General features: G+C 40.6%; 1 protein-coding gene across 1 annotated transcript in view; it reads right to left on the reverse strand.

The window, feature by feature from the left end:
• Window positions 1–26,399, reverse strand: part of MBOAT1 (membrane bound O-acyltransferase domain containing 1) — a 113,610-nt gene that overhangs the window by 14,485 nt on the left and 72,726 nt on the right. Inside the window, exons 5-11 of the mRNA XM_060021575.1 lie at window positions 16,083–16,138; window positions 13,762–13,816; window positions 12,121–12,304; window positions 10,021–10,213; window positions 5,319–5,422; window positions 3,274–3,338; window positions 1,040–1,172 (exon numbers count right to left, since the gene is read on the reverse strand). Coding sequence (XP_059877558.1) covers window positions 1,040–1,172; window positions 3,274–3,338; window positions 5,319–5,422; window positions 10,021–10,213; window positions 12,121–12,304; window positions 13,762–13,816; window positions 16,083–16,138 — 790 coding nt within the window. The remainder of the gene's footprint in view (window positions 1–1,039; window positions 1,173–3,273; window positions 3,339–5,318; window positions 5,423–10,020; window positions 10,214–12,120; window positions 12,305–13,761; window positions 13,817–16,082; window positions 16,139–26,399) is intronic.

Here is a 26,399-nt window from a genome sequence, read left to right on the forward strand (position 1 = left end):
TCAAGAATCAGTGACTAGCTAAAAGAAGTGGAAAAAAATTCCCACTCTACCTGTCTCTCCATCTAACAAATATGAAGAAGTTATCCATTTCTATTCCCGGCACTAGACCAGGAGCAGGGGCCACGTGTGTTCTACTCTCCATTTTTTCTCCAGTACCCATCACAGTACTTGGCACGTACTAGGCACTCAATAAATATATTTTTAAGATAAAAAAAAAAGAACGAGTGAATAGCTGTGCTGGGGCTCCCAAATCCACATCTAAAAATACAGCTCAACAAATCTCAGTAAAAGCTTCTGGCACCTGAATCAGGAATGCCAAAATCATTATCAAGTATTGAAATAAAATTCAGAATACAGTGAATTGTAATTACTTATATACATGTTCATCTCATTCTTTGAGGGCAGGCATATTTTTTAATTCTGTTATTATTCTTGCTCTACAGCCAGCAAATGGCAGGAACAGTCTAGGACAAACGGAAGGCTACCCCCAAAACCTAGAGAACCAAATTTATCAAATTCACAAAGGACTTTACACAAACTAATTTAACTGGATCCAACATGAGGGCTGAGAGCAATCTTTAAGAGAACAGTTCCTATGGCTGCAATTTTTCCAGTTGCTCTGAAACCAAATTATTTTTAGGTGTAGGATAATGAAAAGAGAAATCAAGTAGACTATAAGCAAAATGAAGTTTTACAGAGCCTACGTTATAATCATTGTCACCTGTAATTAGTAGACTGTATGTTTACAGCCTTTAATGATTAAACATGTTTTCATTTCTTAAGGCACTAAACATTGTTCCTAAAAGTCCTTTTGTTTTGCATACACCCCCTGCAAGTAATATGAAAATAAAATGCTTAACCATTTTATGACCATAAGTTCCAATATATTTAAGTATTTCTCTAATGGGAAGACTTTTGTTGATTTTTCAAAACATCACTCCTACCATCACCCCCAACACCACTTCTGCTGGGACCTAAAACACAAACACACAGGCATCCGATTACTAAGGAAAAGACCCCACAGCCAAAGGGAGCTTACCGTTCTGGCTGCTAGTGTGACAAGGATTCCAGTTAAGAAGGTAAAGTAGTATCCAGGGTAGACACCATGCCACAAGGCAGACAGGATGAAGGTTAGCACTGTGGGGTGCCAGGGAACCCGCTCATAGCACACTCTGTGAAGACAGGAAGGTACAACGGGCCACAGGTCAAACATACCAGAAACTTCCGCCTACACCTGCATCATTTTGGAACCAATCATGCAGAAATCATTTGATCCAATATTGATGGGGTGCCTGCCTCACCCTTTTCAGGCACTTGCAGCGCAATCCAAGCAGCTTTGAGCTCTAGTTTTCTTAAACACTCCCAGATGGGCCATTCACACAGTCCAATCCCTTTGTAAGATGCATGAATGTTTAACCTCCATAGGACTAAATGATCTGGACCCCATCACACAATATCTAATAAAAGAGTGGTCGCTTTTCCCCAATGAGAGCTCCTGCCTTATAGAAGCTTATTCCACCAATGGCCTAATCTACCAGGATACTTATGGATAAATAAGTGTCATTGGCACTAAAACTTTTAGAATCAGGGTCTTTAGAAGTGAGATCCTTATTTCGTCTAAATTAAGTTACTTTTCCACACTGGCCCCAATGTCATCTAACTCATCAACACTGCAGCCTTCTCATCTCTCTTGGCCATGACTCCAGCACAAAATCAACGTGTCAGTTATATGGCTTCTTCAGTCCTCAGTATCTATTGGATTCCAATCCATGAATTTGCCTTAAAGAGTGAGGACATCGTAAGAATCTAGAAACTGTCAGCAAATACTCCGGAGATCTTTAGCTTCTTGGTTGTTTATTAAAACAACATGACAGGGGACTTCCTGCCAAATTCAGTCCACGGATTGCCAGTGGCACCATAGGAGCAACGACATGGCTTCCTAAATGAGAGGGCCCAGATGAAAAGTAAAACAGAAATCCCAACAGTTAATACCAATCCAGCCTGGATGGGCTGTCAAAAGTGACCAAGTTAAACCCAAACTAAGGACTATGGCTCTCTCTTCATAGGAAGAAAGGGAATGCATTTGAGGAAAGAAACACAGGATGGGACTCCATTTGTAATGTTTCTTTTTGAAATGAGAGGTAGTTTGCATGGGTATTTGTTTCTTACCCTCTGTATTTTTGTATGAATGAAATATTCCATTTTCTAAAATGATTTTTAAATAGTGTTTTTTCATTTTTTATGTGCCCACATGTATGTTCAGTCACATAAAAAATGTTTATGTAGAACAAACTCCTAGTGGAGACTGTAGGACTCTCCATACATTGGGATTATTCAATATACAGAAAGAGGTTTATGCTAAAATGACTTGCAAAATGAATAGCAATAACATTAAGGGCAAATTTTCGAAAACTGCACGTTCAGAGTAGTTGCATGAGTTTACTTTGTTGGAATTATTATACATTGTCTCTTCTTTTACCCCGATGTTTTAACTGATGAAAAATGCTACTTATCAAAAACAGCAGAATCAACAGCTTAATATCTTTATACTCTCCCTGCACTCATGTGAAAGGAATATTCACGAGCTCAACTTTGCCACTTCAAGGATAGCATATCATTAGCTCCACAATAACTAATGTTTCTAATTTTGGAATGTGTAGAAAAACAAAAGGACAGAGAAACAACAAAAATACAAAGTTGAAAAGCACAAGCATTTGGGGCACCATAAAGCTTTCGATACGGGGGATAAAATAAACACAGCAATCTTCAGTGATCTGATGCTGACACTGACTTTCCATGACATCTGAGCAATAGGCTCTCCTCTAGATAAGAGGCAGCACATCATAGAGCTTAAGAGCCTGGCTCTGGAGAGACACTCATATCTATTATCTATGAGATATGGGCTCATATCTATTGCTCATAAGCTGTGTGACTTTGGGCAAGTTACATAACCCCTCTGTGCCTCACTTTCCTCATCTGTAAAATGGGGATAATAATTACCAACACCTCATGGGATCGTTATGAGGATTAAATGAGTACCTGGTACACAGTAATGGCAGTATGAAGTATTTGGTACAGTAAAATAAATATGCTACCTTGTGACCTTCTCAAATTACTGTATTTCTACTTTTTCATTTACACAGCATAGATGTTAATACCAAACACAAGTGTCAGATGAGGTTACCACTGGCAGACTATCGCTGTTCATCTAATGACACCCATCTAAACATATCCCAGTGCCATGAGTAATGAGGTCGTTTTTGGTTTCCTTACCGCTTTAGCCAAGTAGCTGTCTGAATATTCCAGTTTTCTAAGTACATTTTGAAACTTGTGGCAGTCTAGAAAGGAGAAAATAACACCTATCATTAGCTTTAAAAATACCCCAAGAAATGGAAAGTCCTCCCCAGAATTTCCCTGGCGGCAGATTAGACGTGCTATTTCAACAGTGAGTACTGACTCAGGAGCAGATCCGCTGTTCCATTGCACACAGTCAAATTTTCGGGGGTTTATAAGATTTACTTTGCAACTAAAACTTGGCTCACAAAGTCTCAATTTTTCTCAATCTATTTTCAAATTATAGGACGACTGAAGGAACGTTTTGTAGGTTTTCCTTCCATTCTGGTGAAACACAAAATTTAAGTCATCTGAATTTTAAAACTAAATACTCTAAAATGGGATTTGCCACCGGAAAAGTTTCATCATGTGAATTTAGCGCCTTTACGGAGACGGCTTGAATTTAATTGTCATCTTTTCATTCTGTGGCCATCTGTAAACCAGGTCAGTCTGGTGAAGTTATTCTACAAATAGCACAGGTTCAAGTGCTTCCACTTGTATCTAGAATAGTAAGGAGATTTTATGCAGGAAGGAGTCACAATACAGAAAAGGAAACAGATATCACCCAACTGGCAATGATGCAGGTAAATCAACCATTGAGAAAAAGAGATTCCAAAATAAGTCATCAACTGGGTTTTCTCATTCAAAAGAAAAAAGAAGACAAAAAGACTTAATAAAGGCTGGTGGTAGACAGCATGAAGCAAACATTTAAGAACCAGAATTCCTAACGAAGTTGAAAAGTGCAAATGTCACTGTTTTCTGTTTCAACCGTAAGAAAATCTTAGGCCACACACTGGCCTAATGTAATATGTTTGGAAGGAAGGGAGAGAGATATCAGACCAATGATGGACGGACAGACAGACAGACTTTTGTACTATGAGTTTTTAATGTCAAAACCCTACGGAGTTTTATTTAGCCATTTAGACACCTTCTATGGCTGATAAAATGCTATACACACAGCTTCAAGGTGCCTTAAATAAGTCGCACTTCCTTGGTATCCTTTAGCTCCTTGCTCTATATCAACTTTATTGGAAATACAAACTTTCTCCTTCTGGTTTTCTTTTATAATAAATACATAACTCAGCCCTTTACCCAGAACACAGGTCCCCTGAAGGCCTAGTTTCCACCAAATGTGGGTGGCAGGTGGTCAGTCTCCACATCCCGGGTTTCCTGCCCTATATGGCATCCCCTTTCTGCCCAAACTCTCCAGTGGCACTCTGCCTGCCCTGTGGCAGGTGGAAAATCAACCACCAGCAACCATGAGTCACGTGGCTGGAGAACCAACACTTTGGTATGTTGAGAATCATGCCCTTCCTCCCAACCAGCTGCCAGGAGGAAAAGGGCCCAAGACTTGGCATTCCTTTCAGCTCCGAGGGATGACAATGCCAAGGGAACCAAGAAGGATGGGGCCCCAGAGAGACCACCTCTAGAGACGGAAACATATCCAGAACTGTGGTCCAAGAACAAAGCCAGCGAAAAAGAAAAACCACACTAATTCTAGTGGCCTAAAAGCTGTGCACCAATTACAATTCTTAAAAGCGAAGGCATTACAAATGTTTCCAAAGGAACCACCAAGAACACTGGCAATGCTGAAATCTAAATACAACTGCTAGTCTGTACCCTTGACTGAGGAAAGGAGAATGTGAACAAGAGAAAATGATATCTGTACTTTCTAGTTGACAGGACAGGAATGTAAGCAACAAAAAGATTTTCCTGGCTCTTTTTCAGATTTTTCGTGTGTTGTTACTACTTGAACCATTAATACTGCCAAGAAAGTAGGCACCTTAAAAGAAAAGAAAAAAAAAAAAAAAAAAAAAGGAAAGAGTTCCAAGATACAAAATGTCCCCGAGCCTGCTGGAGCCAGCATTTCCTGCTAGCAGCTTTTCCTCGCACACTGATGATAAACTTCTGTGGATGCCACACTCACAGCAAACCATCTGCTTTATTCACAATGGCAGCTTGATTCAAAAGCATGATAAACTCACCTCAATTTTCCAGATGTTTAGGTTAGAAAGCAGATCCCAACAGAAATTTCCATTCTTATCCACTCCGCTGAACCCAAAGCCAGCTGCGTTATTCACTGCGTCAGCTATGGTTTTTAAAACAACACATTAGGATGTGGAGCAAAAGTCACATTGCTGCTTTAACAGATACTAAATGTCTGTCTAGCTTTAAGATGAAGAGAGAGAGTTTCCTTGGAAAAGAAACCAAAATAAATTTAAAGGACCTGGCACCATTATGAATCAGTTTGGGCTCTTGGGTGACCTCAACTTTTATTCATTTTTATTCATTCACTAGCATTTAGTGAGCACCTGCTAAGTAAGAAGGAAGGTGCTAGATGCTCACAGAATGCAAAATGAAAAAAAGAGAAATGAAGAAGCAAAACAAAGAAACAGGAAGATTTAGTGACCAACTGGGTATAAGGGGAGAAAGGGGAAAAGGTGAAAATACATGTAAGCTCAGAGACCAGAAGATATAGGGGACTCCGTCCAAGAGCTGTCATTAAAGATGGCGGGACACAGGCTGATATCATTGTATCAGGAGGAGAACCAGCTCTGAAAGAGAAATTGGAGCTCGTTCTGGACACGTTAAGCATGACATGCCAGTAGGATATCAGTTGGGGCAGCCAAGATACAGTTAGAAAAATTTAGAACCTAAGAAAAAGAACGGTTCTAGAGATGTGAATTTGGGACCAGCTGCCATAGAGGCCACATGTGGACACAATGACCAAAGCCACCCTACCCACAAAGTCAGTCCAAAAGCTCCTGTGTCCACCGTTATGTCACTTCACTGAACTCTATGAAAATGTCCCCCTGCTGTAATTCAGTTCTACTCAATTCCTTAATGAAATTTTTTACACTCAAAAAGAGATCTGATGAAATCAACACAGTTGTATTATGATAGCCAAGAGGCTAATTTTTTCTCTTCACTTATCTTCTTTCAAGTTCAGTCTGTTAGAATATTTTCCTAAGAAAAATAAACTCATGAAATTTTAAAGTCTGAGATCTGGGGGAGAGCTCAGAGAAACCTTTCCTTCGCTAGTTCTGTTCATTCCATTTCTATGGGAGTTCAGGTCCAACTCCAGCTGGACTTCTGAAGAAAAATCACCCGCTCTAAGTATGCCTCCTTTCCCTTTTGGCATCGTTGATGATTTAGTATCGCTTATCTTATTCTTAGCTTCACTGTAAAATGATCTGGTTTCTTTTAGAAGAAAGGAGGAAAAGTACCGAGTCCTAACACGTCTTTCTCCCAAGCCGACCGGAGGGAAACTCAGTGGAAAAGAAAAAGAAGAACAAAGGCAGAGTGTACCAGTTAAGAAACCAAGAGTTTTAAAATGTGTGGGCACAAACTGTGAATGACAGAAATAAACTAAACCAGGAGAGGACAAGCCCTTGAGGGTTGTGTTGACAACTAAAAACAGGGCTGGGCTGACCATGCTGGGACCGGCATAGCAACCCCGGAATTCCCTCTCCCATCTCCAGCCTCAGATCTAAAAAAAAGAAGAAGAATGACTTTTTTTTTTTGGTCCTTACTATTTTCCCAGGATTCTGTAAAGCATTCCATAGACATTTCTCATTTAATCACACCATTGTGAGCAAGGTGGTGGTTCAGGGTGGGAATGACAGCTCTCCTGGGTTCCCTTCTCCACTTGGGAACAGGGTCAATTCACAGCCTTGGGAGAGTTGTCTAACTTCTAGAAACCTATTCCCCTGAGTAGAAAATGGATGTAATAACAGTACCCATTTTAAAGGGATGTTGAAAGGATTAAACCAAATTGAATATATGTAGAGTGCATAACACAGGGCCCGGCCCAAGACAGCGCTCAAGAATGGTCAGCTGCCACCATTATTATCATTATTATTACCACCCCCATCTTGCTATTGAGAAGACTAAAGCTTAGTAATGTTACCACCTGAGTGATCTTAATGTTAAACAGTGCTAGAATCTGAATACTAGAACTCTGGTTCCACAGCCTGAGTGGCTAGGAGTCGTCTGAAAGATAAATGTAAGAACCAGAAGCGGTGACTCTCCGAACTGCTGCATTTAGAGGAGGTCAGAATTCCCTGCTCCCCCGAGCGCATTCTGCTACTCTGTATCCAAGACTGGTTTTTGCTTTAGAGCAGTTAGAGGTTCTAATTTCACCAGTCTAAAACTGGCTTCGCTTGCATGGTACACGGCTCTAACATATGACTGAAGATAAATTCATTTAGACACCCACATTTTGGAATCTGTGATCTTTAGAACACAGCCTGGGCTAAAATTGAGTCTCACTCATTAGTACTAATTAGAAGAAAAACAACCACCCAGCCTCCTATGCTAAGTCCAAAGAAAATAGCTGTACTCTTTCCATAGAAACGGTAACTAGAATTAGGCTTACACAGTGCAACTTAGCTGAGATTCATCAAGAGGCCAGCTTTAAGGATTAAATTTATAATCATGTATTATTAATCAATTATATGTAAATGGTGTTTGAAGGAGCTGGATAAAACAATTATTCAGTTAAGCAGTTTAAACATTCCCTGTTACACTATTCATTGCTTCTTTACTCATAAATAATACAAAGCTTAATTTCAGACCAGCCCATGCAATCGAAACTACAACAAACTTCAAATGGAGGTCAAAGTAATGAAGTGTTTCTACGGAAGCCACGAGAAACAATAAAGAAAGGGCAGTGGGGGAGAACAAAGAGGTAAGTCCACAGAGAAAGCTGTCCATGGAAAGGGTCACTCCTCTATTCCAAATATCTGGGGTCACTCCGCAACGAGCAGACTGACGGCGGACACCCCTGTGCCCCGTAAGCCCCTCCCCACCCAGGTCCCCGCCAGCACAACCCACCTCGTGTTAGACTTTCCCTATGAGACTACGGCATGGCCTTTCTTTCCTCCTTAAATCAGGAGCTGCTTTACTCCAGAAGCCAGCCCATAAGCCCTGGGATACAGAATACGGCAGCGGGAAGGGGAGGGAGAGGGGAAAAGAAAAGGAGGAAAAGTGAAGAAGTAGAGGTTAGGAAAGGAGTGAGATTCTATTACACACACACACACACTCTCTCTCTCTCTCTCTCTCTCCCTCTCTCTCTCTCTCAAGGTTGGAGCAAAGCGAAAACTCTACTTCACATACAAAAATATGCCCAGTATTCCATCCATAGTAGGCCTAATGCCTACCTACGAAGGAAATTAGTTTTCAATAATAAAGCATCTGCAGAAAAAGGAATCAGATACACGGAGACTCTGGAAGCCCTCCCCAAGGACCAGTCCATATACATCATCCCCTCTGTAATCCTACTCCTGGGGCAGCTCTTGACGTGTATTGCCTGGTTGGTGTACACGTCTGTGTCCTCACAGACTGTAACGGTCTTGAGGGCTGAGATATCTTACTCACCTTTGAGTTCCTCACAGCACACAGACTGGTACTCCACAAAAAAACTCCTTGAATTAAACTGAATGGGACCAGAAACAAAATTTCCCCCGTGGCAAATTTTGGAAAAGCTCTGAAGTCTCTCTCTGGTCAAGCGTAACATAAATACTGCGCTAGACTGAACCTGTCTCTGAACATTGTGACCTTTAAAAATAATTTGGACCAGGAGCAGGGAAGAAAGAGGAATGGGGGGTTATTGCTTTGTTTAATGGACAGTTTCTGTTTCAGGAAAAGTTCTGGAGATGGATGGCGGTGACGATGGTTGCACAACACTGTAAACGAACTTAACGCCATTAAATCGTACACTAAAGATGGTTAAAATGGCAACTTTTACATTCTGTATATTTTACCGTAATAAAAATAATAAATGAAAAAAACAGTAGCTACGAACTTGATTTGGGGGCTATAAACGTGGAGCATGAAATGAGAGAAGAGAACTCAATTAAGTGCTGTGCCCTTATGAAATATGGACTAAGCACTGGGAACTGAGTTTAATAATCTATTTGGCTTCATAAACCAAGTCACTGTTCCCTGACATCAAGCCCCAGGTCACTGGCAGCTAAGGTGTTAAACTTCCATTCCTGAAAGGGTTCCAAATGTGAAATAGATACGGTTACCATGCCTTATCAAAATACTTTACCATTCTTGGTAAGTAAACAGAAGGTTTACTGCTCACTTTAGCAAAGGTTTCAACTTTTCTGGTCTAAAATTATTTAAAAGGAAAGAGATGAAACCTTAATATTGACTAAAGTTATCTCACAGGGGGGAAACAAGTGTGATAATACCAAATTAAGTTGAACTTTCTACCTTTAAAAAAAAAAAGTCACTTGAAATCAGTTTCTTTCTAAGGCATAAAGCTTAACCAACCATTTCTTAAAGAAGTGTAACCTAAATGAGCATGTGTGTTGATACAATTAAGTCAGTGTATATCCTGTATTACAGACAAGCCAGAAAAATTACCAGAAAGCCAGATCATTCTGGAATTTTCCCCTAACTTTCCAAGTAGGATTGGTAGAAGCAGCAGCTTCCAGGTTGTGACGTCTGTTGATAACAACAGCCGGGATTTCTTTCCTCCTTATCACAGATAATTGAGTTTATGGGCGGCGGGAAAGAAGAGGGTTACTCCGGAAGGTAGAAAGTGACCCTGGCTCAACTGCCTTCCATCACGCATTGGACTTTTTTTAGATTAGCTGATCCAAATGCTGCCCTGGCCAAGCCGTCCAAGGAGTATCATTTTTCCCTCATTCATTTAGCACCCTCCAACAAACTCACCTAACGTCCAGGCAAAGTAATACTTCGGCTTCGAGGCTTGCATGACCACATATAAGTAGCAGAGTCGGGTCAGAAAGTTTGCTTTATGAACAAACCAGTCGTCAACCAGGCAGGTGACAGGGAAGGTCTTCGTAAGCGTCAAAAACAAAAGGAGAGACACCAAGGTCATGCACAATTTGTGTATCACGGCTCCCTGAAAATGGGGGGAAAAATGAGGTAACTATTCAGAAGACACTGGTATGAGGAAAACAATTTCAGCAAAGGCATACTGAGAACAAAGCCGTTTCAAAGCTGCTTTGGCAATATTCTCTAGAAGGAGTGGCAAAAGGCATTCTTCCTCAGGGCACGTATTGGGTGATGGGCATTATGTGCTATATTTAGATGCAGAATACACCTCTGACACCGGAGGTGGATGGATCTAAAACAAAAGAAAACGTTTACCGGCACATTCTACCAACAATGGGCAGCTGGTTTATTACCCAAAACGTAAGAGAAATCAGTAACATTACAGGGTGGCGATCTTCCATCAGAAAGAACGAACCATTGGCCTTGCGGTCCTGCAGCCAGCAGAGCCAAGCAAATGGGTTTGAATCACCAGCAAGGGGCACAGAGGCTTAGTTGGGAAGGATTATGTGCACATGATTACATGTCTGAGCCAGAACGTGGGCAGGTAGTAGAAAGCTTTAGAAAACCTTTCCGGATGGTTTACATGTAGTCTACTCTGGGGTTAAGCTATACAGAGGTTTCAGATTCCTCTGGATGGAATCGTTTTGCCTGGTTCCCCTGACATTCCAAACATCAACAGAATTATAGTTCCCAACTTTATAAAAACAGACTTCTTTTACTTGTAACATAGGGATAGCAGTAGCACCTCCCCCAGAGGGTGGCTTGGGGTTTCAGCGCGTCAATATTTACAAGGGGCTGAAAGCAGTGCGGGGCTCCCCGTTAAGTGCGCACCACGCTTAACTATGATGACACTGCTGAGGGGCCAGCAGCTTGTGTGCGCCAGCCCCTCCCATCCGTGTGTCCTTAGCCAAAATGCAACCTTACCGCTTCATGTTCTCTGGGCACAAAAAAATGCGAGAGTCTCCTTGGAGAGTGATGTGAAGACTCTCTAATAATGTTATTTTCCAAATTCAAGTATGTGAAACGCAGCACTCCTGTGACAGAGACTCCCTAGAAACACCTGTGGTTACTTTGATGTCTCCCAGCCACGGTGACCTCACTCCTAGATTATGTCAATAAAACCGCTGGGGCTGAGACATCTAAGTAATCATAAAGAGCAGAGGACCCAAATGTGTCAAAACTCTCCAAAAATGCATGCTGTATTAATCACTTAAATTTTCAAATACTTAATGCTGCCTGATGGTAGCACTTTAAAAATATTTAAATTATCCTCAATTTCTCCCTTTCCAATGTTCCCTATCCCTTCAATTAATTACAAATTTCCCTTAAATATAGGATATTTGATCTGGATAAATTCAGCATATTTGTAAAGTTCAGTGAATTAAGCGCATGTTGACTAATCTGAGGTTAATACACTTCAGATTAAAATTTAAATGTTGTTTTAAAAAACCACCTAAACTCTCTCAAAGTCAATATGACCAAACTACAGGCATGCCAGTGTAAAACTGGTTTCCCTTGCCATAAAAGCAGGATCTGCAATAAAAAGCACATTTATTCTGGTCCCACTCTTTCCTCCTCCACCATTTATGACATAGTATCTTTTGGCTGTCTATGAATTTCTATTCATAAAGAGAAAACACTCATAAATTTGAATGTGTTCACAAGCACAGTCATAGGCACATTGTAGGCACTAAATATTGGCTGGTTGGCAAATGGGTTAATTGCTTCAATATTCCCAGCCAATGAGCTGTGAATTGGCTCTGTGAAATAAACATCTGTTGCTCCAACACAGAGAACTACTGCAAATAAATACCAATATTGATATTTTAAACAAACGGGGGGAAAATGTTACCAGCCAAGATTTCTGATAAACTGTTTGGCTTTTTAATTAGAACAATTAAAAGTGACAGTCAGCCCTGGCAGCAAAGCTCATTTTCTGGACCTCTGGGTAAATACTTGGCACTAAAAACTTACAGTGGGAGAAGGCTCTGGCAGGCTGTGGAAGCCTTTTTCCTTCCAGTTCACTTCCAGCAACTTCATGTGTGTATGTCTTCCCTCAATGAAGGCTATATACTCCTTGAAATTGTTACAAGGGCCTGCTATGACACTCATGAAGTTGAGAAGGTAGCTTACGTATTCCAAAAAGGAGGGTTTTGCTCTGCGAAAATAAAGTAAAAAGTTGAAGAGTCTTCGGTCTTTGATTTTTCGTTCATATTTGCAAATATGCCGATCGTAAACACAGGTGTTGTTTCTGTGGGTTGTTAAACGCGGCATGATCTTTCCTTGTTCTGGTTCTTTAAAAATCCGTCTAAGGAGAAATCTAGTTGAAAGGAAGTTATTGAGGTGGGTGGCGCAGAGAAGGCACAGCACTCCGTGGCGCCCTCTGCTGGCCACCCACAGCTATAAACGCGGAGGGCCAGGAGTGGGCCAAAGGCAACCCTGAGGCTGGGAAACGTTCTTTCTCAACAACCTTGGCTTTCTGTCTACCAGAGAAAATGAAGGTACTGAACATAAGGCAGGGTCGGAACCCGACCTAACGTGAGTTGGTTGAGATGCTTTGAAATGGGAAAACTCCCTCCCAACTGCCAAAATAAATACAAAACAAATGATGGGTGGAACCGGTTTCCACTTGAGGCCACACAAACTACAGCTGTAACAGCCTCTTGTCTGCTTTGGCATCCAGACACGAGGTCCTGGACAACGGACAAGGGTAGTGGCGGGAAAAAATTTCTAGAGACCAGTTCTGTCTAGTGTTTTAAGGGCCTTTGAAAGGGCATGCTCGTCAAGCAGGACAGAATTGTGGGCAAAGGCTTCCTCAGATGCCATTGCTAACCAGTCACTGGAATTATGCCCTATAGCATTTACACCCCCATGATGCTTAGCAAAGAACTTGGTTCATTAGACTTCCAATGATAACTTTCTATGTGGCTTCCAAGTCCCAATATCTTAATGAAGGAATGAAGCTGGGACCCTCTCTTACATATCCCAGTTATTTCCCGCTACTCTCTGGTAGGAACCCTCCACCATGGCTGCACCACTCTCCCCCATGTGCTACCCCATGAGCCATTTCTGCTCCTCCGTCAGCGTTATTCTCCTACTTTATACGGCCTCCCTTCCTCTCCGATACCCATCCTCTTTCTACTACATATCAACACTGGCCGAAGACCACCTTCAGCTTCCTCCTTCATCCTATTCTCCAGCCCATATTTATCTCTCCAACCCCACTTCCTATCTTTTTTCATGCCAGCATAATCATACTGATAGGCACTGATAATTAACTGTTTCTTGGCAACCCTCAGACACATGCCCAATAAAAATAATTTTGGAATAAAGAGAACAACCCCACTGAAGGAGAATCCTGTAAAACTAACAAAATACAGAGCCATTTACCCTTCGATCTAGCACTCTCAGTTCTGGGAATCTATCCCACAGCTATACCCAAACCCATTTAAAATGACCTATGGACAAGGTTATCATGGCTTACCATTTATAAGAGCCAAAGACTGGTAGACAACCCAAGTGTCCATCAATAGCAGATTCATTCAATAAACAACATTAAGGAAGATCTCTGGATACTGATACCCAAGGGGCTCAAGAATATATTGTCACACTTACTTTACAGCAAGCCGACGTTGCTCAGTGGAAAGATCTTCAGCCTTTCGACCTAATCCTATGAAAAGAAATATTGAGAAATAAGAAGTTTTTTGTTTTTTGTTTTTTTTTAAATATTTATTTATTTATTTAATTTATTTGGCTGCACTGGGTCTTAGTTGCAGCATATGGGATCTTCCTTGTGGCATGTGAGCTCTTAGTTGTGGAATGTGGGATCTAGTTCCCTGACCAGGGATGGAACCTGGGCCCCCTGCACTGAGAGTGCAGTCTTAACCACTGTGCCACCGGGGAAGTCCCAAGAAATAAGAAGTTTTAAGTGAAGTAGATAACTTAATCCTTAAAGAGGCTTATAAAAACTCATTTGAAAGAAGTGATTCGCTTTTGTTTCATCAATCATAAACAGTCCCCGTTCTCCATTTTTTTCAATGGATCAAAGCGCTGCCTGTAAGGACACGTGTGAGGAGGAAAGTCTCTATAGGTTATGAAGAGGGGAGAATTCAGGGGTTACCCCGATTTAATTCACACAGTATGAACATGGATCCCAGAGAACCCTTCACACCTCATACACTCCTTACCACGCTGTATACGTTTTCAATGCTCCATGAGAGACATAAGCCTGCCTTTGCAGCCAGCACCTGCCTAACTGCCTTCCTGATTATGCTGGGTGCAGATACCTGGTATAAGCTGGGAATGCAATGGAATGGATGGGGAAAGGAATAGGGGACTTTCCTCTTCCACAAAAAACAGGAAACGTAACCCTGAATGCACGGAAAACACAAAAGAATTATCAAGAGGTTTTTCTTCTTTTAAAACTCATCCATGCCAGAAAAACTCCCAACCAAATCACATTTGTGCTTCCTATAAAATCTGTATGTTAACTAATAGTCAAGGAAACCGAACTGTCATCTTAAGAGCAGAAGAAGTCGACTTTAAAACTGTATATTCAGCTAAGACTGATTAGGGTTACCGACCATCAAGGCAACTCAAAAACATGCCTAAGAGAAGGCAGAGTGTTTCTGGAATTTACTTGTTCCTCCCACACACAAGAAAAAAAAAAGAAAAAGGCAAATAAACATTTTGCTGCATGTAAGGGATGTTCCAAAAAACAGGGTAAACTGAGAATGCTTTAAAAAGTAAATTTAGGCAAAAATCCTGTGTATTAAAAACAAAACAAAACCAAGAAGCAATGTTAATAAAAGAAAAATATCACACTCACTTTTTTCTAAGATCTCATCAAATAGTACAGCTCTGGCAATCCCAGGAATTAAATTGATTTTAGCTATTGACTTACGGTGCTAATGTGAGTCTATAACAACTACCAAATGGTTTTCAGGTACAAAAATATTGACCAAATCATCCCATTTTGCCCAGGACTTTGCCAACGTGGGCACTAAAAATCTCATATCCTGGGAAACTTCTGGGTTCTGGGCAAACCAGGACAGTTGCTCACCCTAGAAAGACTCCATCCTCAGAATAAAATTACTCAGTTCTCTACAGAATGACTAAATCACCAAGTATGAACTAGGAATAAACAGGGTCAAAATGAAATTAAATCAGCTCCCCAGCTGTAAGGAAAAACAGGAAGACTCGCTAGCAGAGACTAAATCTTCCCACCCGTCAACACATAAAGAAGTTTCAACAGTCGCAAAGCATTTGCCAGAGCCGTACAAATCCGCAGAAGATACCTTTACTAATTGCACCTGGCATCTCTTAAGCCCATATTGAAACCTTCCACATGGATGGAAGGGCCATCCTCCTTTCCTGGAACCCAGTATCAACAGTGGAAATAATCACACTTTCTGGCCATTATCAGGAAGGGCCTGAGCGAAGAAAATGTTCAGTTTTATAGAAAGAAAAGATAATTTTTCTTCCCAGCTTTTTATAGGTTTGGGCTAATCTCATTAGATAATTTTCCAAGCCCCCGCACCCCCCAAAAATGGTTAACTAGCCAATGCTGTTTAACATTTTATTACCTCATGAGCTTCTCAGAGATTAAACCAAAGAAAAAGGATTCCATTTCTTCTGAATGGATTTGGAAATGAAGGGCAGAGAGCACCACACATTAACTTAAATTTAAAACGCTGTAAAACTAAACAGAAAACCCACCATTCTCAATATAAACATTTTAGCCAAGACTATGGATTCAGCAGGGAAATGGTAAATAATAGCTGGGAAAGTAAAAAGCTATGATTAAAGTGGGCTGCAATTTTTTTTGCAAGATCTGCCAGCCCTTGTCTAACCTTTGGACTGTGTATACGGTAGAAAAGAAGAGCTCTGAAGGTCAGGCTCACTCTTAGAACCAAAAGGAGGGCTGTTTTTCTCACCGTCATGAACTTGGAATGCCAAGGTTGTGATCTTCTGAGTGACAATCATCAAAGGCCTAAAAGGAAGATAGAAAACAATCAAGATTGGCAGGACTGCCACTGGAGAAAACGTTTATTCCATTTCTGGGCATGGTAGTGTTTCATCTTGAAGATTATGAAATAAAATACAGAATTCAAACAATTGTTTTTCCCTTCCAAATCACTTTAAAGAAGTAGATAGGCAACAGTGAACAAGGAGATCACCGGAAACTCCCTCTTGCGTTCTCACTCTAAGCTAAGTTCTAGGACCAGCCCCGCCAGCATCGCCTGGAGCTTGTCAGAAACATAGACTTTCACACTCCATTCCCACCGGAAAATGAGAACCTGCATTTTCACAAGATCTCCATGGAATTCAAATGCACATTTAAATGTAAGCAGCGCTGGTTTGGGAGGTGACCTAATCCAGGGCCCTGGTTCCACCTGGATGGATATGATCTTGGCTTCTTCATGTGAATATGCTCTAACCTGCTTCGTTCTATTTAAAGGCAATTCTTTCATTCACACATAGTAAAAGATACATTTGTAAAATGTAGCTGCCTGGAAATAAACCATTTAGTGACCAAAAATAGCACCAATCTTATTTTGAAAAAAGCCATCCAATACAAGCCTAAGAAGTGACACCCATGTCGACAAGCATGTCAAGATAATTCAGTGTATACCTATATCCCCATATATATGTATACATATAGCTGATTCACTTTGTTATACAGCAGAAACTAACACAACACTGTAAAGCAATTATGCTGCAATGAAGATGTTCAAAAAAAAAATCATACACACACAAAAAGATAATTCAATGGAAGCAATAGTCTCTTCAACAAATAGCGATGGGACAACTAGATATCCACATAAAAAGCATACAAAAAGTAACTAAAAATGGTTCAAAGACCTAAATGTAAGCGTTAAACTATAAAACTCTTAGAAGAAAACACAGGCATAAATCTTCATGACCTTAGATTTGGCGATGGCTTCTTAGATGTAACACCAAAAGCACAAGTAACAAAAGGAAAAGATAGATTAAATGGATATCATTAAAACTTAAAATTTTGTGCTTCAAAGGACACACACAATCAAGAAAGTGAAATTCACAGAATGCATGAAAATATGTGCAAATCATATATCTGCTAAGGAACTCGTACTAGACTATATAAAGAACACTTCCAACTCAATAATAAAAAGACAAAAGTAACAATTTAAAAATGGCCAAAGGATCTGAATGGACATTTATATTAAAAAAAGATAAAGAAATGGTGAATAAGCACATGAAAAGATGCTCAGTAGTAATCAACCCTCAGAGAAATGCAAATCAAAACCATGAGATACGACTTCACAAGCACTAGGATGACCAGAATCAAAAAGACAGATTGTTTTGGCCACAACGTGGAGAATTGGAACCCTCACACATTACTGGTGGGAACATTAAACAGTGCAGCTACCTGAGAAACAGTCTGGCAGTTCCTCAAAACGTTAAACATAGAATTACCACATGACCAAGCAATTCCACTCCTAGGTATATACCCATGAGAAATAAAAACATGTCTACACAAAAACTTGTACATACATGTTCAGAGCAACATTATTCATAACAGCCCCAAAAGAAATAACCCAAATGTCCATCAACTGATGAATGGATAAATAAAATGTGATATGTCCCTCTAATAGACTATTATTCAGCAATAGAAACAATAAAGTACTGATACATGCTACAACATGGATAGACCTTGAAAACACTATGCTAAGTGAAAAAAGCCAGACATAAATGGCCACATATTGTATGATTCCATTTCTATGAACTATCTAGACTAGGCAAATCCACAGAGAAATGGGTTGCTGGTTGCCTAAGTCTCGGGGAATTGGGAGGAAGTGAGGTGTGACAGCTAATGCATACAGGTTTCTTCGGGTTGGGTGGGTGACGAAAATGTTGCAAGATTAACTGTGGTAAAATGGTTACACTCTGTAAATTCACTCTGCATATGTGTTTAAACCTGCTGAATTGTATACTTTAAGTGGTTGAATTGCATTGTATGTGAATTATATCTCAATAAAGCTGCAATTAAAATGACACCTGAAAACTGAACAGCTACACGTAAAAGAATGAAACGAGAACATCCTCTAACACCATAAAAATAAACACAAAATAAGCACAAAAATAAACTCAAAATGGATTAAAGATCTAAATGTAAGGCCAGACACTATAAAACTCTTGGAAACATAGGCAGAACACTCTCTGACATAAATCGCAGCAAGATCTTTTTTGATCCACCTCTGAGAGTAATGAAAATAAAAATAAACAAATGGGACCTAATGAAACTTACAAGCTTTTACACTGTGAAGGAAACCATCAATAAAACAAAAAGAAAACCCACAGAATGGGAGAAAATATTTGCAAGCGAAGCAGCAGATAAGGGATTAATCTCCAAACTATACAAATAGCACATGCATCTCAATATCAAAAAAACAAACAACCCAATCAAAAAATGGGCAGAAGATCTAAATAGACATTTCTCCAAAGAAGACATAGAGATGGCCAAGAGGCATATGAAAAGATGCTCAACATCACTAATTATTAGAGAAATGCAAATCAAAACTACAATGAGGTATCACCTCCTACCGGTTTAGACTGGCCATCATCAAAAAAATCTACAAACAATAAATGCTGGCGAGGGTGTGGAGAAAAGGGAACCCTCTGACACTGTTGGTGGGAATGTAAATTGGTACAGCCACTATGGAGAACAGTATGGAGGTTCCTTAAAAAACTAAAAATAGAGCTACCATATGATCCAGCAATCCCACTCCTGGGGATATATCCAGAGAAAACCATAATTCGAAATGATACATCCACCTCAATGTTCATTGCAGCACTATTTACAATAACCAGGACATGGAAGCAACCTAAATGTCCATCAGTGGAGGAATGGATAAAGAAGATGTAGTGTGTACATATATATATATATATATATACACATACACACATCTCACACACACACACACACACCCACACCCACACCCACACACACACAATGGAATATTACTCAGCCATAAAAAAGAATGAAAAATGCCATTTGCAGCAACGTGGTTGGACCTAGAGATTATCATACTGAGTGAAGTAAGTCAGACAAAGACAGACAAATATCGTATCGCTTATATGTGGAATCTAAAAAATGGTACAAAGGAACGTACTTACAAAACAGAATAGAGTCACAGATGTAGAAAACAAACTTGTGGTTACCAGGGGGGAAAGGGAGGGAGGGATAAATTGGGAGATTGGGTTTGATATATACACACTACTGTATGTAGATCACATAACTAATAAGAACCTACTGAATAGCACAGGGAACTCTATTCAATACTCTGTAATGACCTATATGGGAATAGAATCTAAAAACCAGTGGATATATGTGAATGTATAACTCACTCACTTTGCCGTACAGCAGAAATGAACATAACATTGTAAATCAACTCTACTCCAATAAAAAATTAATTTTAAAAAAGACATCTGTTTTTCCAATCATCTAGCCTAGCTTAGTACCTTTAATAGCTCTATCCTTGCCCAGTGAGACAAGATAAAATCCCACTGCCCAACTACCCTACTTTCCTTCAAACCTTCTAAGTTTAGCCTGGTTATCTGATCTCCATTCTCATAGCGTCTTATTGAATTTGCTATCTCTGACCCGTATGAACTGATGACTCATTTACATAGAAAGCTGAGGTTTGGTCAACGTCCTATGACAGCATCCCTGGGATAAACCTAGGATGCCGCACAGCCTCTGTGCCCTGAGCTCAGGCCACACCCAGGTGTGGCAGGATGGGATCAGACGCAAACCATCTTTAGGCCAAGGCTGATGTGTCCACTGCACTCGGCCACCTCTCTGTGAGTCCATTTTCTTTAATTCCTCTCGTTCTCATTTCCATTTTCCATCTCTTTAAAATAATAAGCATGTAATATTTTCAACTGTCAATATGAACGAATAAGATAAACTATTTTAAAGAAAGTGTCAACAAATGCCCTTTGACATCTTAACACCTACACCCAACTTTATATCTTATTTGTAAAAGTCCAGTGGCCAACGTTTGAAACAAGATTCCTAATGTTGTGTAAGGCGAAGAGAAGGAGAAGTGATTTGTCTGACTGTGGAAGGGAGGGGTGACTTGCTCTCCAGGACTGGGGAGAAGTGGGGGGTGGCAGACAAGGGAGCCCCCAAAGTGGTCATTCTAGGGCAGCAAGACATGCTCACAGCTGACAGTAATTTTGACCACTCTCTTGTATAGTGAAAAAAATAACTGCTTCCAGAACACCGAGGTTGGGGTCCTAGAAATAAGGATTACATCAAAACTTTCTATAAGAGCAATTTCGTCTTACAGACAAATATATAACTTCACAGCTCATCTTCTTGATGTTCAACAACACCTCTGACCCAGAATGTATAACAGATGCTGAGAGCTGTTTTTCTTGACAGGGACTTACACTAAGCATCACATTCAATGTAGTTGCCAAATATGACTGTTTTTGTTTTCAAAGCCTCTTTGTGCTTTTTTTTTTCCTGTAAGATTGTAAGCCTGAGGAATCAGTAACAGGACTTAAACTCCCAGCCTTCTTTACACAAAGCCCGGCACACGTTTTTTGTGTTTTGAGACACACATTCTGGTGACCATGCAATTTGCAAACCAAGTTCCTACATCTGATTTAATTCACAACTTCATTTTCAAAGGGTCTAAAACATTGATATATCCATAAAGGAAATGTGTCATGGAATTAGCCTGACCTTCAGCCTCTATAGAAATGTACCATTTGTTTTCCTCTTTCTGGGGTTAGATTTAATGTATTCCATAATTAGGCACACGTTCAGCAAAGCATTTAGAGTCTATTCACAGAAGTGGTGGGCATGAGAACGCACCTCTCAGGTTGGCTGCTGGGGGTGCGTAACTGACTGGCTGCAGCTGCATCCTCTGATTCCACCACCTTGCTGGTGCTCAGCCCACGCCTCCCTGAGGCTACGTCCAGCCAATGACTGAGCACAGCAGGGTAGCCACACCCTCCAGACCAGGCGTGGTGCTCCTCAGCCCGGGAATTCCAGCTCGAGGACTCATCCTTGAACTCGCTGAAACAGGCTCAGAACTGCACCGCAGCCCAAGACCTCCCTTCCTTCCTTCCCTCTCCCATCTCAGGAGTGAGACGTGCATTTTAATCTGATGGCTCTCCCAGCCTCATCCAGTTGCCTCCCTGTTTTCCCTCACAGGTATTTCGCCCAACAAATCTCATACATCTGTTCTCGCCTTGGCGTCTGCTTCTCAGAGAACCCAGACTAATGTAATACACACTACTGAGCATCTAGATCAATGTAAATAAATAATAATTACTCCATGTTCAATCTGTACCTTTGAGCCTATGTAAGAACCACATTGTTATCATTCTTTAAGGGAAAAAAAGTCTCCCTTTTGGGGGGAAAAAACAAGAAGCTATGGATCAAATTTTGTTACCCATGATCTAGACTATACTTTTAATAATATATTGTTTCTGTTTTAAATATCTGAAGAAGTTTCTAGTAACTTAAATAAGAAGCGACTCACACATGTGATCATGGGCTTATAAAAAACAACATACTGACAACTTGCAGAAAAGGAAATGGAGTTAGAGTCCTCCTACATTCTTACTTTTCTGTGGGTGTAGGGAAGAGCGCCATACGCTCCTGAACAGAGGAAGTCCATTCTGAACACTTTTCACTGATCAATTTATTTAAACCGATGGGTAGATCAGATGCCAAACTCAGACTGCACAGCTTACTGAGATTTCAGAGTCAAATCCAGAGAGTTACCGACTTAGGATAAAACTCAAATACCGGGACTTCCCTGGTGGCACAGTGGTTAAGAATCCGCCTGCCAATGCAGGGGACACGGGTTCGAGCCCTGATCCGAGAAGATCCCACATGCCGCGGAGCAACTAAGCCCGTGCACCACAACTACTGATCCTGCACTCTAGAGCCCATGAGCCACAACCACTGAGCCCGTGTACCACAACTACTGAAGCCAGCGTGCCTAGAGCCCATGCTCCGCAATAAGAGAAGCCACCGCAATGAGAAGCCCGCGCACCACAATGAAGAGTAGCCCCCGCTCACCGCAACTAGAGAAAGCCCGTGTGCAGCAACAAAGACCCAATGCAGCCAAAATAAATACATAAATATATTTTAAAAAACACTCAAATACCATCAACGTTGCATTTCAATCAAAACATAATATAATCTAAGACGTGTTTGTTGGTCTGTGATCGGAATTCATGTTTTTTCCGGCAAAAATACAAAACCCAGGAGATCGAAGCACATACTACAAGCACACGAAGGGCACAGAAAGGCTCCCTGATGCAGCCAAAGGACTTCCTCAGGACAACGAGGCCTTAGAAGCTTAGCTGTGCTCAGATCATCCACCCCCTGAGAAGTAGGCCCTGTCCCTGGATTTTTACACACTCACCAGTCAGAGGCCCCTGCCCTTGCACCTATGGGAACTATCTGACCAATCGGAAACCAAGGTTTGAATCCAGCAGGGTTGAGATGGGGCCATTTCTCTTTTGTCCTGTGAATTTTTTTCATGATAAAAAAAAAAGTGCTGAAGAAAATTTTTTCTTCCTGAACCTAAAATTATTAGTCTAATTTGGATAAAGAAATATAGGGGGAAATAAAGTACGGGGAAAACAGGCAGATAGAGATATGTTTAGAGTAAAAAGAAACAACCATGCCACTCTGCTCTCCCCACCACACACACACACACACACACACAAAATCAATGTCTTCTGATACAGACTTCGGGCAATTTACCAGTAGTGGTACCCATTCATTCATTTCCATTTCCTGTATCAACTCCCAACAAAAAATAACCTGTTTTTAAAACACTAAGCAAAACTCTGTTTTGAGCAGTATTCCAGGATAACCTGCCTATTGTAGCTTAATCTTTGGACCTTAAGTGGTTAAGTTCTCTGTCCTGGTAAAGCTAGGATGGAACAATGAGATGATGCAGTCATCAGTTAGAGGTGTCAAAAGAGCCAACCAATCACAGCTGGCTGGACAGCATCAAGCCAAATCTGACATTCAAGGATCTTATTTTCCCTAACAGGTAATTTTAGATGCAAAAAGTTATACTTTATCTTTTCATCAATTCTTTGTTTATAATACAAATCCACTTACAATGCATACATACTAGGAAAGCAAGGAGTCAGGGCAGCAAGAAGTTTGACAGGATGGGAGAATCCAATGCAACAAACTTCCAATCAACCACAATCTAGGACAGGGCTGGATCTTGCACAACAACTAGGGGCGCCAAGATACAATGCAAACTGCAGCCCGTGGCCCAGACCCAAGAGCTGAGGGCCAGACAGGAGGCTCTTGCTTCTGCCCCTCCAGTATCCCCCTGCTCCCGGGATTACTGAAGAGGAGGGTGATGATATCATACCTTTAGTACAATGCTCCCAAACTCCTATCAACTATGCCAGCCTGGGGGAAGAAAACAAGGGACTCCTGGAGTCACAGCAAAGAAAGTACATGGTTCCACCAGGCTTCCTAGGGCTGCAAATGAAGGCAATGGAAACTCCTCTGGACTCACTTCAGAGTTCACTGGTATCTGTTCAGACCCATCTAATCTCTATATTTTTGGCACTCAACAACAACAAAATCACCAGCTCTCCATTTTAACAGGAACCCGCCAAATATACTTGGTATAACTTATACTCGTGTCCTCAGAATTAAATTCCAAGTGATGGTGCTAATTACTGAAAAGCTGGCAGCAGACTGAAGGAGAAACATGAAATACGCTAATCTGGAAATCTCTTTGCAAATCTCTTCTTTTGTTCATATTATAGAACGCAGTTATTTGCACGTACTGGGCTGGTTAGGTAGAGTGATCAGGATATCATAAACCAACAGAGGAAAACATCTCGCATGGAACAACAGGGCAATGATCTCCACTGCTCCAAGGGATGTGGGCAAGTGATACTTCTAGAATGCCCAACAGGATAACCAGGAACACAAACGACTATCGTTCCACTGGTGTAGGCTGCAGTTCACCACGATACGCATGCATAGTATGCATTCAAATATATTTAAATAACATTTAGAATTTATTATTATAATCATATAAAACAATTATTAAAATCTCCAATAAAGACCACCCCCCAACCCCAGACAGAATCACTGTCTTAGTATGTATTATTTCCTTCCACTCTTTTTTCTACACATGTCCACATTCATAAAAATGGAATCTTAGGGCTTCCCTGGTGGCACAGTGGTTGAGAGTCCTCCTGTCGATGCAGGGGACATGGGTTCGTGCCCTGGTCTGGGAAGATCCCACATGCCGCGGAGCGGCTGGGCCCGTGAGCCACGGCCGCTGAGGCTGCGCGTCCGGAACCTGTTGCTCCACAATGGGAGAGGCCACAACAGTGAGAGACCCACGTATCACAAAAAAAAAAAAAAGGAATCTTAATACATGTATTTGTTTTGTGGTTTTGATTTTCCATTATATTGTAAGCATTTTCCAATGTCATTAAATATTCTTTGACGACATCATTTTTAATGGACGTATATTAGTATCATAATTTAATCATTCACCTCTTTTGGACCAATTAGGAGCTTCCAATTTTGCACTATTATCGACAACAGCTGAACACGCTTATGAATAAATTTGATTTCCTTAAGGTAATTCAGTTCCTAGGAATTTATCCTATTATAGGATATAAACTTTAAAAAAATTCTTGCTTAAAATTTATGGCTAACTTGCCTTCCAGAACGGTTGTACCAATTCATACTCCCACTAGCAGCGTATGAGTTCTCATTTCATAATGTTTTCAAAAACACATGGGTAACTCAGATTGCCAACATGATGGGAGAGCAATTATCTGCCTGAATCTGGCCTCGCCTGCAAAAGGAATTAAGGTTCCTTCTTGCTGCTTCCCTCAGAAGAAAACTCGATTTGCGCCCTTCTGTGAGCAAAAAGGAATCAGTTCACTATCACCAACTTAAAAGGAATCAAGTATCAGCTTTATTACAAGCAGTTGTTGAGCTTCCCCGGGGAGAACAGTAAATGTTCCAGTATTGTTAATCACCCATATTCACAGAGAAAACATGGAGGACACTGGCTTCTACATGTATTGAGACAAACTACATTAGCAGCACTAATAAAAGTGTATCTTGTGCGTCGTCCTCACCATTTAACATCAGGCTTGATTACTTTCAGAATGGTAACAAAATTGCAAGCCCCAGAATCATCTGAAGTACAAGTTTATGTGCTCTCCCCAAATTAAAAACATATATACGTCATTGGACACAAACACTAACATACTCCAATCCTGTTCAATTCCTGTCTGTGCTCTTACTCTAAGTAAGTATGTTAAGCACATAGGTTCACATGCATGCTCAAAAGAGAATAGCTATCACATCAGGCTGCTTTAAAACGCCAAGTTCAACTTCAAATCACTGCTTCATTCCTCAACAAAATCCTAAATAAGATTTTTAGGCTGAAATAAATAGTAGTGTTAAACAAATTCCGTTCTGAAGGAGAACTGGTGGTTGCTTGCATGTTCTTAATGAGACTAGACACTGGAAAAGAATTTCTCTTATTGACCATTTGTGATTTAAAACATCTTATCAATTTCAGTACGTACCCGTCCATTTATGTTTCTGACATTATCCGAGAAGATGGATTTATATCAGTGAGGCACTGTGCATTTATGGTGACAGGAAAAAAAAATAATTCTGCTGCTTAATAATGCCCTATAATTTTTTTAAAAAAAGACATACCCTCCAAGAACTGGATAAAGTATGGTCACTCCACAATCAGGGATCTAAATCACATTCTACTTACAGGAGCAGACACATTTTTGTTGTATCCTTTCCCAAACAAAAGTGTCCTTTCTCATTCAAACAGTCTACACTTTTGTGTGTAAAGTCAGAGATTTCTTAATACAAGAAGATCCAAAAAATGCCAGAGAACAAACACCACCTAAGGAAATTTATCATGACTATGCCTATGCCACTGAAAGCGGAATGGACAGGAACTGATTTCCATCCTCCCCTGCTGTCAAACCCCAAATCCACCCCATTTCACAAGCACATGACTGTCTTCCCTTTATTTGCTCTTTATTTTTTCCTTTCGGTAACTTTCCACAATTCTGATTATATTAAAAATGACATAACAGTCATTCACGAGTTTACAGTTTTATGGGCAAAACCACTGGAGGAGGAGATGTGACGAGAACAGAGTGAAACGTGGAGAGTGGAGGCATGACCAGGACCAGGGGAC

Source organism: Delphinus delphis, chromosome 10 (genome assembly GCF_949987515.2).
Source record: "Delphinus delphis chromosome 10, mDelDel1.2, whole genome shotgun sequence".
Lineage (NCBI taxonomy): Eukaryota > Metazoa > Chordata > Mammalia > Artiodactyla > Delphinidae > Delphinus > Delphinus delphis.